This window comes from Chinchilla lanigera, unplaced genomic scaffold (genome assembly GCF_000276665.1).
Source record: "Chinchilla lanigera isolate Chin_1 unplaced genomic scaffold, ChiLan1.0 scaffold00014, whole genome shotgun sequence".
Classification (NCBI taxonomy): Eukaryota; Metazoa; Chordata; class Mammalia; order Rodentia; family Chinchillidae; genus Chinchilla; species Chinchilla lanigera.
This window is the reverse complement of record NW_004955415.1, coordinates 7,079,966-7,096,253: the sequence shown is the minus strand read 5'-3', so window position 1 is coordinate 7,096,253 and position 16,288 is coordinate 7,079,966. Positions and strand designations below refer to the sequence as shown.

At 41.5% G+C, this 16,288-nt stretch overlaps 1 protein-coding gene across 3 annotated transcripts in view; it reads right to left on the bottom strand.

The window, feature by feature from the left end:
* Positions 1-16,288, bottom strand: part of Ppp2r2b (protein phosphatase 2, regulatory subunit B, beta) — a 455,884-nt gene that overhangs the window by 413,926 nt on the left and 25,670 nt on the right. Inside the window, exon 1 of one of the 3 annotated variants that reach the window (XM_005380664.2) lies at positions 5,505-5,824. The exons of the other annotated variants lie outside the window; for them this stretch is intronic. Within the exon in view, the coding sequence (XP_005380721.1) occupies positions 5,505-5,583 (79 nt within the window). The 5' untranslated portion in view covers positions 5,584-5,824. Of the gene's footprint in view, positions 1-5,504; positions 5,825-16,288 lie in introns of those variants that run through there. 3 annotated transcript variants of the gene reach the window in all.

Below are 16,288 nucleotides of genomic sequence, written 5' to 3'. Positions count from 1 at the left end.
AAAAAAAAAAAAAAAAAAAAAGAAGACTTTTGGAACATCTTTTCTGAAAAGGCTGCAGGGAATGGGGCAGTCACTGGAACAGATACAGCTCGTGAGATGAGCCTGTAAGGTGAGTATCACAGCCCCCTGCGCTCATACAGAGAGTGGGAACAAGTCCAGTGGTGATGTACTTGAGGAGCAGAGGAGATAGGACCCACTTTAGACAAGAGGCTTGGGCTCAGGTGAGAGAGGAACAAATCATTCATGGTGCACAAGTGTTTTTTTTTTTTTTTTAATTTAAAACATAAAGCAATCTCAAATAACGTACGGTTTTACAATAACCTTATGAATGTGGAAATTTCTCTTTCCAAGTCACAGACAAACACAGCCTGCTGGAAATGCAGGTGTATGTTTGTGAAGATGAGTGAGACTGATGAGGAAGCAAGCAGTTAGGGAGGAGGGTGCACGTGCTGTGGCCTATGGAGAGGGGGCTTGTTCTAACTATGTGGAAGGGACTGAGAAGACAAGTTTTAAAATGTGACAAATAAGAATTCCATAAACATGAAAAAGGAACAAACTATCATAGTAGATCAGTTCTTAGCATGTACCTGCTACTACGCTACCTGGGATTTAATCCCAGCCCTCACACCTAACAGATCTGTGACAGATGACCCAACTTCTCTGCAACCTGGGCTTCTCATAATTAAAATGAGCATAGTAACAGTATTTATCTCCTAGGACTGTTGTGAAGAATACACACACAAACACATATACCATATCTACATTCAGAAATGTTGGTGGAATTGTACCTACTCAATAGTAAGCACCCTATGCTGACTTAATGTTGTACTACTTTCTCTGAAACAACAGTTAGAACAGCGTGCTTCTCTCCATCTCTTATATTTATAGCAAGCTTGCCTTTGGGTAGTATTGGAAGATCCTCCACTTCAAGATGTCTCCTTTTGATGAAACATTATTATTGCTAGAAAATGAATGCACCCTCTCACCCCGCCCTTCATTAATTTCTTGAGCATCTACTCAATCTAGTTCAGTGTTAAACCAGAAGGCAAAGACTGAGGGTTAGCAGATCAGCAGCCCCATGCCTACCTGACTTCTGGTCATCTGGGAGCCAGACATTTAAGGAGATTTTTCTAATATGATGCAAAGGCTGTCCTCACACCCACACTCAGACAGAGGTGTGCAGTGCAAAGTTTAAGTAAGAGCATGGATGGTGAAGTCAGGGAATTTGTCTCATTCAGTGTCCTCACCTATAACGTGAGAGAATGACGTTTAATACAAAAGACTATTGTGGAGGGTGAGGCAGAGGCTATGGGCACAGCCCTGAGCACAGAGCTGAGGTCCACAAGCTTGGGCAGCTTCTCACTGCTTCTTCCCACTGTGACTGTGGTCTGTGACTCATAACAACTGTTCTATCTTTGGATTGTTGGAGAAGTCTTCCTGGAAAGCCTTAAACTGAGTTTTCAAGGGTGAGAAGAGTTTCACAGATGGGAATGGCACAAGGACAATTCAGAGAATAGAAGGAATACCTGGTGAGGCACGTTGTCTGCGACACTGTAGGAAAAGGAATCTTTCCTGGTCACTTAGATAAGCAAAAAGCCCCACTGTCCCTGCCCTGTGCCTGCTGCCAAAGTAGGCCCACAAAAAATCCAGGCAAGGCTCCCTTGGCTTCACTCACTCTCTCATTCCTGTGGGCTTTGCTTCCCCTCTGTCCCATGTCAAATGGTTTGTTTCTTGCTGTGATTGAGACTTTATTTCTCCCACCCTGAAACCATTTTCCTGGATGAATCCTCTTCTGCCAAGGTGGGGGAAGTGATGTGGCCCCTTAATGAGGTCCACAGAAAAAGAAGGAGATCCCCACTCTTTTCTCAAGACCCAGGTCATCAATCAACATTATTTGGCTGTCCTAGTCTCTGTTTGTGTCCTCTTATTATAAGTTGAAGAAAAGCTTTGTAATAAAAGCCATCCCTTAAAGGACAACTAAAGAAAGATTCTCAGCCCTCAGTGGTTCAGATAGCTTGCACTTCTGTTAGAGTTAGAGCTTTTTGGAGTGTTTTCCACTTAAGCTTTTAAAAACTGTCCATACAACAGCCTTGGTATTTGTCATCCTTTCATTCCAAGAAAATGTATTAAGTACTTATTGTGTACCTGGCATTGTTCTAGTGCTAGAGATGCAAGAGAGTAAAGTTATGTAGCTCCTGCTCCTACAAAAGCTCTCAGTGCAGCAGGGAGAAAGATAATAACAAAAGAGTCACATCAGTTTGCTCAGAATTTTCCCCTCACAGGATAAGCGCTCCAAAGTGAAGGCATTCAATTCTTAAGGAGCTACAATCAGGTGGGGTCAAGGATAGAGTCTTTGCTGGAGTGGGGAGCCTAGGTAAAGGCTAGAATTAACAAGGCCACAGGGCAGGAGAGAGAAGCAGCCCAAAGCCTGTGATTGGAAGGAGAGTGTTGAGAAGCCAACACTGATTCCTGTGGCAGGAGGACAGACAAGATGGAGATGTTTGAACAGGGCAGGGAAGCCAGGCAGGTGTCAGAACATGCGAGGAGCTGTAGGCCATCGAAATCCACCAAGAGCTTTGTTTGTTTGTTTGTTTGTTTGTTTCTGGTACCGGGAATCAAACTCACGACCTTGCTCTTGCCAGGCAGGGGCTGTGCCGCTGAGCTAAATCCCCAGCCCCGAGCTTTTAAATGTGAATGTGTGTGTGTTTGAGGGGGTGGGTGGTAAGATGATCATTTTGTAAACATCGTTCTGACTGCTATCTGGAGAACCAAATCTGTACGTGATGGGCAAAAAAACCAGGCATGAGTGCTGAGAATGAGAAAAGAGAGTTTGAGAAGTAATACTAGCGCAGCAAATATTTTTGTTTTACCCTATGTATGAATGTGTTACTGTACATAACGTGCTTAGACAATGACTTGGACATAGTAACTTCAATGTAAGCAAAGCTTCGTCATTATCATTACATTATTAACATCCTATGTGCAGCATTCTGAATGTGTTTCTGGGCACCACCCTATTCATTATTTCTCCTGTTTTACAGGTGAGGGAACTGAGATTCAGGGATGTTAAATCACTTAGTTGGCAAGTGGCAGAGCTAGGACTCAAAACCTATGACTTTCTTATGTTTGAAAACAATGTCAAAGCAAGCTGGGAAGATGCCCCAAGTTATCAAGGTATGATGGTTCTGTCCTCTAAAAAGCCTAGAAACTACCGACAGCTCTTACAGTTCTAGAATTATTCTTAGAGAGACTCATTTGTGTTTACTTGAGTTCGACAGAGAAATACACAAATAATTTATTCTTTACTTTTTCACTAAATAAAATCCCAAATTCACAGCTGTAGCTTTCTTGAATAGACTCTTGTCCAAGGTGACATGGTTGCTAACAATACAAAAGGAAACACATACACACAAGATAAACAAACTCAGACCATAAACCTACACGTTTTTCTCCTCAAACTTTAGGGTACCTAATTTTGGGCAATACATTGTTCTGAGGAAGCTACACATTGTTTAGATAATGTAAAAAAAGGAAGAAAACTTGAGTATCTAAAAAAACCCCTAGGACATGGGGCTCAGAGATAGTACCTGTTATGTGCTGAGCTTTATGAAGAACCTTGTTTATCGCATTTAATTCTCAGTTCAATGACGTCTTTTTATTTCCATGTTACAGATGCAGCCAGACACAGAGCAATTAAGTGATAGGGCCTGCTTGCCTGGTGTCTAACTCATGTTTTATCCACTGTGCCCCAGGGGCCTCGGTCGTGAAGTTAGTTTGACAGCTGCTTTTATCTTTACCCATCGTCTTTATTAGGTTTACAACAAATTTCAATGCATGTCTCCTTACTCCTAGTCCTAAATCTGTTGACCATGTATAATGCAGAAATTATTTTGACATAAAGTAGGTTTTCCATTCTGATGGAACTAACCTGCCAAACGTGACTTTAAAAAGCAATTTTAAAAAAGTTCTTGTAGTGGCATTTTAAAAATCTATATAATGTAGGATATTTTGCTAGATTAATGTACAAAATTGCAACTGAAGAGATGGAATGTTTGGGTTTTCAAGTCTAAGCTGGTAGAAGAGGGTAGGGGAGCCAATCAGAAACACAAAAGCCAAATAGGCAGCTTCCTAATATGGCTTGAGGTCTTTTGCAGCTGGAAAGTTCTCCTGGAGATTTTGACCCAGGCCACTCCTTTTTTTTCCCCTCCCTCAGTGTACAAAGGGACTTACTAGATTTCTCTTTACAGGGAGAAGAGAATTCTAAGTGGATCATTTCCTTTAGCCACCAATGAAATATGCAATTGCAAATAAAATATATGTGATACAAGGTTTAAAAAAATGCTATGCTCAGTCTCAATTGAATATTTACCTCAAAGATCTATTCTTTTTTCTTAAGGGTGCTGACAGAAAAAAATCACTCAGTGGTGTAATGTACACCTCTCTCATTTTACATATAATGTATGCCGCTGTCAATTTACATATATAGCTTCAATCCCAAGCTCTTACTCTGAGGCTGAGAAATGGGTTTCCAGAGCAGGCTGGCCACCTTCTGTGCTCAGGAAGAGCATTGCTAGACCTGCACTTCACCATCCTCTTCCCTCTCTAGTCCAGTAGCACTTGTAGGACAGTCCCCAAGGCTGAGAAATATCCGAGCAGTTCTCTTTTTCAAGAATACATCAGATCTAAAGGAACATGTAGATCTAAGTCACACACAGAAAATGCACAACTAGCAAGAGTACTGACTAGAATGATGATCAATCCTTCAGTGCTTAGTTAAAGAGGAACTGCCAGAATGTTTACAAGGCACACATGTATGCACATGGAAGGTGCACACACATGTGCATGTTGTGCCAGGTTATAAAGGCAGAAGCGGAGGTCCCTGACAGAAACAGGAACTGGAGAACATGTACCAGACCCTGCTCACCCTCCCTCCAAAGCATTAACTTAGGCTTGCCACAAACCACATTTCCAGCAAGTGCTAAAAGTCAGCTGTGTTCTTACTGCTGTGCAACCCAAGAATGGACTCCGGGTGAACCACTCCAGCAATCAACAGTCCGTGCTCATATACGAAGCTAATTCTATTTTGCTAATTGCTTTCTTGGGCACACACCAAGTTATTAAACAGACAGTGGCAAAACAGAGAGATTGGATAAATGTCTGTGGCAGCACCCACTGAATTTTTTTTCTTAGTACGAGTTCCAATGACTTGTTTGCATGTTACATGGAGCAAGAAAAATAGGCAAAAATCTCTCTGAATTATTTTCTAATCTACTGTCAGCTTTGAGATCACCTCTGCAATATTATTTTGCTCTTTAGAAAATACTTCCCTTTCTTCGTATAAGAGAGGCTGATTTTCAGAGCAGACCTAAGCCTGTCAGACACAAGCTTCTGCCAGGAACGACAGTCATGTAGTAGCTACAGAAAACAGCGTCAGCAGAACCTGTGGGAAGTCAGACACCAGCCCACTTTGTCCCACCCACCCACTCTCCCTCTCTGGTCTGTACCTTCCGTGTGGCAGCTGGAAGAGAGGATGGTGTTCGGAGGTCTGAAGATGTAAGGCAGGTAACGAGAGAAGCATTTCATCTTCCAAATAAAAAATAAAATTCTAAATAAAAAACCAGTCTCCTGAATCCATAAGGATTCTCTCGGCCTTCAAAGCTGGCTACATCACCAATATGCTTATGTAGGTTCTCGCCCAGATCTGCAAAGCTGGGAAGCCTGAGGAATAACTGGAGCTGGGTCCCATTTTGCCATCAGCGCCAGGAAGCACTGCCTTACATTTCTGCATGCAGCTCAAACTCAGAAGCCCCCAAGCAAGCCGGGATATAGCCTCTTCATTGGCTGAAGCTCCTCGGAGCAGGATTTGCTGAGTAAGTCAGTCCTGCCTGTAAACACACACTGAAATGCTCTGCCTGAAACCTCTACCTTCTTCTGCGTGGTCAGTTTCTTTTTTAGCAGAGGAAATCCAGCAGGATATGGGAGTAGTGAGGATAAGTGACCATCTCTTATTTAGCTGAAAGATCAGATGAAACAAAGACAGCATAGTGTTCTGCCCTGGAGGGAGATAGCTGTAAAAAGGAGCCACCCGTAAAGCCATGGATCTCAGGAATATTAAAGTACAGTGCCATGAAATGGGTCTCTGTCCTCGCTTAATCTAGATTTAGTTCTATTTTTTTAATACTGCATCCCGAACAATAGAACCATTTATCACTTAGGTGAAGCCAAAAGCTGGGTTGAGCAGTCAGTGACAGGGGCAAACACAGACAGATTCTGTGCTCCGCTACAGTTTCCCTCTACCAGCCCTAACACTGAAGCAATATCTCAGTTCTGAGTTACTCTCTGTACACATACAAAGCCGCAGCCCCAGAGAAGAGATGGACCCAAGGGAATAGACACTTCACCAGTTTGTGGTCCCCGGAGGCATCTGAAACATGGGAAGAGTAAGCTGATCCAGAGATCACACAACTTTTCCAAAATGCTCACTGAGATTTCCAGGTTGGGGGTGGGGTGTGGGGGTGTGGGGGGCGCCAAAGGACAAGACAGCAAAGACGAGCGATTCAGGAAGGGGGCTGGTGTGGTTTTGGCCCATGAGATAAAGTGACTTTGGAAACCACACGGCTGGAAGCGGGCACAGAGCTTCAGTCTGGGATTTATAAATTCTGTCAAAGGCACCATTGTACGTATAATAAAGAGAAAGAGGCAAATGTCCTTTGTGCCACATTCGGAGATACAAGGAAATGATTTAAATAGTCCACAGAAGAAAACAAATCTTTCCCTGCGTGGGATTTTAAAAAATAAGTTTCAAAAATAAGTTTCAAAAATAAAAGCATAGCTTAAAAATTTGGTAGAAAGAGTTTTAAGCTTTTATAGGCTCTCCATTTTACAAAAATATTTTACTTAGCATTAGGACATGTGCTGGCCTTCTCAGGAGAAAAAGACACAAAGTCATTGTGATAAAGACCAAGCATGATAATGTAAATTGACTTCCCCACTGATCTGCCATTTTTCTGACTTGGACTACTGTGACCTGAAGATAAACTTTGGGCACAGCCAGAATATTTAGTCCCCTGATAATCATAACCTCCTTAGACCCTAGGGCCTGGCAAGCTGGGGGATCCCAACTAAAGTGCTGTTTAAATAACACCTGTGTGGTTTGGTTGTCCCATGGATGTTGAACTCAGGATAGAAAAGCATGTCCGAGGTCTTGAACCTCTCGTCCTGACACAAGTTGATCTCCAGTGCATTCACTTACTGTAGTTTGGGTACAGACAAACCAAACTTTAACACCGTGAGCCTTAATAAAATGGGAACTATAGTAAAATTTTTCTCAAGTATTTTTGAAAGAAGTGAGACAATTAAAATAAAACATCAAGCACGCAGTAGGCAATCGATGCACTAAGTTGCCGCTTGTCACTGTTGGCTTTCTCTGAGCTTCTATGGCCATACACCACCCTAAGAGCAGGCGAAGAACAGGTATGGTTAAGAGGATGGTACTGGGGTTAGACAGGCAAGGTTAAATCCTACTTTTGACATCGACTTACTGTGTGATCTCGGGCAACTATAAGCCTCACCACGTGCTAATAAGGATAATAGCAGAATCTCATACAATGTTGCAGAGACAAAATAGGATGGTTGCTATAGGGCAGTGATGGCGAACCTTTTAGAGACCAAATGCCAAACTGCAACCCAAACTGCACTGATTTATTGCAAAGTGCCAACACTGCAATGAAACTTGAATACAAAAGTTTTAGTTTAGAAAAGACAACTCATATATTAATATCTTTTGTCTTAAAAGCAGAACACAATAACATGTGCAATAGGTTTTCTACCACTGCTACGCAGGGTTTAGCACAGCTCTTACAACATTTTAAATGTTTCCTAAGTTTAATTACTATTGTCTATAATAGTACTATCAGCTCTTTGACACAGGATATCACCGTCTGTTACTTACCAGTCTTACCTAACAATAAAACTGTAAACTTCATGAAGGAGAGATCAATGTCCACTTCATCTTTGTATCACTAAAGCTTAGCCCAGTATCTGGCACAAAGTAGATACTAAATAAATATGTAAGTGAATGGATGAATGGGTAAACCAATGTTTATGGTGAAAGGTTTTAAAAGATTCTTTATTTTCAGGGGAAAGAAGTCCTTTTCAGCCTGAATGAAGTGAATTTGAGCCCATCAGAAAGCTGGAATAGATGATTCAAGCAAAGGCATTTATGAATAGGCAAGCTCCAACTCTGTATATTATAGTCTTGGATAAGCGGTAGGCACTCATGAAATATCTTCTGAGTCAATAGTAGGAATTTCTGAAAAAGTGTTTCCTGGGTGGACAAATGCTCACTGATGATGTTGCCCATAATTATCCTCAGTAGATGAAACAGACACAAAAGGAAACAAATGAGGAACTATTTCTTTCATTAGAACCAGAATAATAATGGGGCTGGTGCCCAACTCAGATGTTCCTTCCAAAGTACCAGTGCCTTTGACTGTAACTGAGGACATCTTCTCCAATCCAAATTTAAATGGATTGATTTAATGCCAAGCCCATGTACCCCATCTACTCATGTGCAGAACAGGGAAAGGGCAGAAAAAGCAAATAAAAAATTTCACTGGACAGGTAAACTATGAGACGGTTGGGTTGCACTGCATCATTTGAACTGTTTCAGTGTGTTTTCTGCCTTTTTTTGTTCTTTGATCTTCTCAATAACCCCATTTTACAGAAGAGAAAACAAATTGAGAAGATATAGTATATTATTCAAAGGAGGTCCTGTGTTTCCATGCTGGAATCATCTGGTGAACTTGCAAAAGAATGCAGATCTCAAAGCCCTGAGGGTAGCTGATTCAGACCCTGGAAATAAAGAAAGTTTTCTTTTTCAACTTTTCTTTAAAGTTTAAGAACTTTGCTGGGTGTGGTACACATACCTGCACCCCAGTTACTCTGGAGGCTGAGGCAGGGGGATCCTCAGTTACAGGACAGCCTGTCTCAAACAAAATAATTTAATTGTTTCTCAATTGGGTCTCATTTTAAAAACACCATATCTGAAATAAAATAAAATAAAACAAAACCTCTGGATTAAGGTGTTCCATTTTGTGTTTTGTCCTGATGAAGAAAACTTTCCACATATCCTTGTCCTAAATCATATACCTCACCATTTTTATCTAGTAATTTGTTGGTACCTACATAATTTATCAGGTATTAGGCCGAATGATGTGGATATAGGCTATAAGATACCATCTTTGCTCTAAAAAGTGCATATTCTAGGAAAAGAAGACTAACAAATTATCTTAATGCAGCCTCATAGAGCTATTAGAAGTAGAAGAGGTTCTGAAAAGATTGCTTGGGATTAGGAAGCCCCAGAGGTCAATCATAGAGATTCACACTTTTGTCTTCAGTATTATTTATAAATGGTTCCTATCAAAAGCCAATTAATTATTTTATTGAAAGGCACAACAAATCAACAGCCGTTAACCTTGTCCGTGGGACTATCTTCTGATGTTCCTCATGTCTTCACAGAAAAGAGCAGGGTCACCAGGAGAGGGCCAAGGTCTTTTATAAAGAGAGAGAAAGCCCAAAGCCAGTGGCAGAAGTGCCTGGAGGGAGGGCGCAAAGGCAGAAAGGGAAATGTGGAGGAGGAAAGGATAAAAGTGACCCATTTTAGATGCCACGTGAGCAGATTCCTTAAGTTTGACCGAGCAGAGTTAGGAGATAAGGAACCCTCGTGTGATTCCAAGCCTCAGGTTCTGATAGCAAACGGCAAAAAAGTGACTGATTCAGGGGTTTCTGCATGATGTGCTCTGGGACAGGCTGCACTAAATTGCTCTGGACTGACCTCCGGGGAGATCGCAGCAGTCACTCCTGTCCTGTGAAGTCCCGGCCACAGCCCCTGCTATGGGCCTCCCAACCGCTGGTGCTATCTCTGCCACCCCCTCCCACGGAAGCCTGAGCTTTATAGGAAAGTTGCTGTGGTAATTCTCTCCCAGCATGTTTACAACCTCCTTTGGGGGAAGGTTCGCCATTACAGTTTTTCATTTTGCTAAGGAGAAATCGAAATCCCGTGAAAAAAATGTAGCTTATGTAAGGCCAGTCAGGATGAGCCTTTCTGTGTTTCCACTTTCAAGTTCAGTTCCTGTGCTTTCTTCAGATCTTAAACAAAATGTCACATCTTCAGGGACAGGTTTCTTGATACTTCAGACAGAGGTGTGATCCCATTTCCTACAGATTCTCAAGTACCATCCACCTCTTTCAGAGCACTCCTTCATTACTGAATGTATTTATTGAGCATCTATTTATATTAGGCACTGGGCAAGGTCCTAAAGAATCAGGAGTAAAAAACACAGATAAAATGCCTACCCTCTTGACCAGGTATACTAATCATTCCTCCCACAGATGACTGCTCAGCATAAAATGAGGCAATTCAGGGACCTGCTTACAATTTTACCTAGCACAAAGTAAGCGCTATTCAATTATACTGATAATTGTTATTAATTATCTGAGGCTAGCCAGACTCCAATTCCCAGGAAGGTAGGAATTTGACTTTTCTCTGATGCATCCTGAGTTCCAGGTTTACTGCCTAGAGCACAACAAGAGTTCAATAAAGCTGTGCTGGATTGATTGAGTTGAACTAAATAAAGAAAAATTGACAATTTTTATCACAGTTCCCACACCCTCTAGCCAGTATGTGAAATACACAACTCAGTGGACTCTGATCTGAAAAAAAAGAGGCCCACCCTGGCTAGTTCATGTATCCAGTTGTTCCTGCAAGTACAGTCTTTTCAGCAGGTATTAGATGCTCAGCCTTTTTGTATGTGTTGGAGAGACAGCAAATGACATACTGGGGTTTAGCTCTTTGAGTTAATATTCGCAGAGTGAGACAGTGAACTAGGAGACATTCCTCCCATCATGCTGTGTATTTCAGATGGTGTGAAGTAGAATAAGGAAATGAAGCCGGGAGAGTGGTGGCGAGTGGCTGATCTATTCAGAGAATGCTTCTCCGAGGAGGTGGCACCCGAGCCACCCTTAAAAAACCAGTTGCAGGCCAGGGAGGGCTTTGGCTCTCTCGTCCACCCAACCATAGCTGCAACTTGGCTGCACAGCAATTTTATCTCTTAATTTCAAAAACGGCTTAATTATTTTTCAAATAACAGTGTTCATTGCCCTGCTTTCACATAAGCTGCGTGAGCTCACAGGTCATAGCCATGCCCTCCCTCTGATATCCCCTGGATCTACCAGAGTGGTCAGGATTGACTTGACTCACATTTTTGCGTCCATCTGGACCAGTTTTTCAGCTGCTGTCTTGGCTTCTGATGACAGCCATCGAGAGGTGGGCCAGTATGGATAAGACTAGGGAGGGTGTGAGCAGGAAGGGCAGGCTCAGTTGAGAACAGATGCTACCAGGCAGCAAATGAAAAAATGAAACCCATTTGGTTATAACTGGAGATTTTGGTTCTTGTTAAAAACACTATAGGAGGGAAAGCAGGATAAAACAAAGCATGCTTTCCACCAAGTTTTATGCATAGTACAAACTCTCACAGTACCTGTAAAAAGTAGAAAAATAGCCTCTCTTAATTTATAAAGAGATGTCAGAGCAAATAGTTCTGAACCATGGAAATATGATTTGATTTTAATAGATAATGCTAATAGTAGTAATAAGAGCAACCACCAGTCTGAGTTCCTCTGAGGTCTTACTAGATTGTTCTCATGTTAGAGAATGCAGGATGAAGCAAATACTATTATTTCACCTGCTTATGTATAAGGGTTTATACACTGAGAAGTTGGGAAACTTGCAAGCTTCAACCAGGTGGAGGAACTAAGATTCACTCCAGTGCAGGCCTCTCATTCATGCCTACCCCAGGGTCTGTGATGCTTTCTGGGTTACTTGATCTCAACATTCTCTCCCTTGAGCTCCAGTGTGGGACAGAACACAAGAATTAGATTAAACTTCTGTATCTACTTATCTACAACTTGTGAGCCTTTGATCAAGGCTGGCTGAATTTGTATTCTGATCTATTTGAATGAAAGGGTTTGTTAATCACTGTGATAATCACATTTGGAAATCTAACCAAATCCACACCTTCCCATGAACACCACTAGCATTCAGTACATGCACTATTTGCAAGGCCAGGGTATGCGATTATGTAAGGTACAGAATGTAGAGGTGGGTAAGAAGAATGAAAGCAAAGAATCGGGTAATAAAAATGAACATATGACAAGTTATAGAAAACTGTAAGTCAGTAACAGATAAAACACTGAGTAGAAAATTGCCCCACCTAGTTGGCACATTGCAGGGAGAATTTGTGTGGAGCTATAAATGGGAAGAACATTCTGGTGAGGTAATAGTAAGAGCAATAGCTTGACTAAAACAACTTGAATTCACCTTTTCCAATTTACCCTAAATTAACGGTCTCATGAAACATTTTAAATATGTTAAGCAGATTCCAACTGCTATGTTTGAGGTTTGCATGAATCAGCTCTCATTTGGAAATAGTGCACTTCAATAATGCACCTTTTCAAGCTAGATACAAATAGCGCAGTTATTTGCCCTATATAATGCCTCGAAGCCTTCCCAAGAAGATAGTATTGCAGAATAAATTCAGAATGTATTTCCAGTTTCTCAGAAGGACTTGTCCTGTCTACATCCTTCTTGCACATTAATTAAACAAAGAATAATATGAAGAAGCATCACTATGCTGATACAACAATGTTATTTTGCAAGTACTTCTCTGACTATGGTATCTATTTTGGCCTTTGATTATAACCTAGGAGTAGCAACCTAGTTCTTTTTGGACAGATGAGAAGATTTGGAGACTGTAAGACAACTCTGCATGTGAGTCCAGGTGACAAAATCTTAGCTTTCTGGTCTGTCAGCCAAACTTTCTTTCTTTTTTTAATTTTTAAATTTTTTTGTTTTTTTTCCAGTACCAGGGATTGAACTCACAACCTCACGCTTGCCAGGCAAGCGCTGTGCCACTGAGCTAAATCCTCAGCCCCTGTCAGCCAAACTTTAGAGGTACAGAAAAGGCACCTTGATCAAGTTCAATGTCTTTTCTAGAAAACACTTTAATCTAATTTTTCCTTAGATTCTGTGAAGCCATGATAGTTAATCTTTCAGGAGGCCACAAAGGAGGAAATGTTCTAGTTGTTGTTCTTCAAGTAAAGAGCAAGACTTTCCTCCTCTGGGAAAATCACACTGCCAGTGCAGCCTGAAGAAGAGTTCTGTTTGGCTGCAGAGTACTTTATATTTAAATCAAACTTTGTGCCTTTACAGAGGGTATGCACTCACAAGTCTTTCTTCACCAGGAGAGATTTACACACTTCTGCTCCTTCTGTCATTTCTGTCTATGAGTTTTGCTTTTCAACGGTGTTTATGGACACGGCACTATGGACGTGGGCTCAGGAAATTGTGTGCATGGGGAGAGAGCTGTCCTATGCATGGTAGGATGCTTCATACTGTGTCTGTCCTCTGTCCACTATAGTAGTGTTTGACAAATATTTACTGAATATATGCAGAAGTGACTCAGTGAATACCAGTTTTCCAATGAGAAAGACCAATAAGACAGGAGGCTCAAAAATGTTTCCCTCTCCCACCCTAGACTGAGAATCACTGCTTTATAGTAATAAACCCTTTGAGACCTGGGCTGAGGTAATGACCAAATTTATTCTATGTAAGGCATCAAAAGGTGGGCAGATAATATGGAACACTATGATCTGATACTAATTCACCACACTTTAGTTTCTTCACCTCACTTTCCCAGATATTTTGTACATAAATTCTATGAAACAATACCTGTAAAAGAGTTTTGAAATTTTAAAAATGTAAGGTTGTTGGCATTTGGTCTAATCTGGCTCTTTTGGCAACTACTGATGCTGGTACACTGAAAACTGTCAGCTTTGTTCTACAATAAATCACTTAAATTTGAAGGAAACTCATTAATCAAGTACATTGTCAAGGAATTGAACGTAGCAGTAAGAAACATCACTTTTTCCACTAGAAAGAACTTTTGTAGCATCTCCTATCTTATTTCTTACTGACCAGAAAGACGGTATCCATTCACTCATGCCTCCATTTATACAATAAATATTGCTCAGCATGTATCAGACATTGTTCTGGACACCAGGAATATTCACATAATCTGTAGCTGATCGTAAGCAAGTAACTTAATCAAGTTAGATATGGCTTTGCCTTCATGGGGAGTACAGTTCAGTACGATGGGAGGCATCATATGAAGAGCATGAAAATTAGAATGCATCTGGCAAGTGTATGATGAATGATATCCAGGACCTTCTCCAAGAAGGACAACCAGGCTCAGGATTAAGGACATGGGAGACTTATTAGGGAAAATAGAACCAAAATTGAGAGCTAACCAGAGGAGTTCCAGGAAAAGAGGGTAAAAATATTTTTGTCAAAGGAGACAACATGTGTGTAGTGCTAGAAAGGAGGGCATATAACATTGGGGCAAGCCAGGCATGGGGGTGCACACCTGTAATCCCAGCACTCGGGAGGCTGAGGCGGGAGGATCGCTCTGAGTTCAAGACCAGCCTGGGCTACAAAGTGAGCTCAAGGCCAGCCTGAACTGCATAGTGAGGCCCTGTCTAAAAAAAAAAAAAAAAAAAGAAGACAAAAGAAAACATTGGGGCAAATAAGTAGAGAATATGCAGAGACTTGGAGTGAGGCTGGGGCGTTTTAAGAACATGAACTCTACCAGAAATTTTAGGAGGCAATGATGTATGTGTATACTGGTAATATTCGTCTAGTTAGAGCATGAGGAACAGACCAGAGGTGACCGAGAGAAAGCACAGAGGCTTCTCCAGCACCCAAGGACAAGAACGTGGCATCCCAACTGGGATGGTGACATTGAAATTGGAGAGAAGCTGAGGGATTTGAGAGACTGATATACTGAGATGGAAGAATGGCAAGTGACAGTGACAGAGCGACAAGTATGTGTGTTGAGGAAAGTTAAGAAAGTACAGCCAAGGATGAGCTTCAGTTTTTTGGGTCAGCTTTTGGAGGAAGTAACCAGAGCTGACCACAGCCACTGCTGCCAGAAACAAAATCAGGGAATACTGTGAGGGTGCTGCTGGCCCCTGAATGGAGTGCTGAGAAGCGTTATCTCACGGAAAGCTTGTGACCTCACTTTGGGATATGACCTCTTATCCTCAGGAAATGATGACTCAGAATAACCTGCTCAAGGACACACTGGGTGACAGATACAAACCCAGCAGTCTGATTCCAGAGCCCGATCACCTAACGCCCACATAGAGTCATAATGAATTTACTTGTGTTTGCCCCTGGGTTTCAAAGTTAAGGGTGATAGTTTTGGTTTCCCAAGTTAAGGGTGATAGTTTTGAAGGGAATATTTAATCATTTACATTCTTTGCAGTTCTATTTCCTTAGCCAAAACATCAGTATTTAAAACCCTCCTTTATAGGGTGAATAGAGTGATTAAATAAGTGTTACTACAAAGAATAAGGCATGAGACATTTATGAAATGTTAACTATATTCCATGCTGCACTCTAAATGCTTCATATGTATTACCTTATTTAATCCTCACAAGGTCCTTGGAGTAATTTCAATTATTGTCCCTATGTTACAGCTAAGGAAACAGAGTCACAGAGAGATGAGGTGTCAGACTCAGAGTTACAGGGATTCTATGCAAACCTGGGTGAGGAATTTTGGACCCTCTACTTTTTCCCTGCCACGGCATCAGACCTCAGAAGGTACTGGTGTCAGGAATGGTGTACATGCTAAGGGCTGATGACAAGTTGTCCTCCATGTGAGATTTCCTGAGTTTGCAGTAAATGCCATGCACTGTAGTAGGTGCACAGAATAGAGTTAGCACTGTCCTAATGTCTTCCTTGGGCTTCTGGAAAACCATTTCTAGTCAAGAGTTTTTCCCCTATTATTAAGCCTCCTCTGTCCACAATAAGTCAAGAAATGTCAGTGGTTTCTGAGGAATTATAAAGGTTGATAAGGTTTATGAGGGCTGCTTCAGAGGAGACCCAGGGCCGGGCTTCATTTGAAGCCAAATATATAGCACTGAGCTGTCCTATGAATGAGATTAACCTCAGGCTCTGCTGAAAGATCACACTTGACCCTTAGAGATTTGTGGCTTCCCCTTCTTTCATATTTGTGCGTCTGATGACCACCTAGGGGAAACACAGACTGACTGAAACAAGGGACACAGAAAAGTCTGATATTGTGTGGTGACCAGGAGATTAAGGACCACAGAATCATTTTTTAAATCAGCAAAATACTATGTACTTGATTTGAAATCTATATCCATT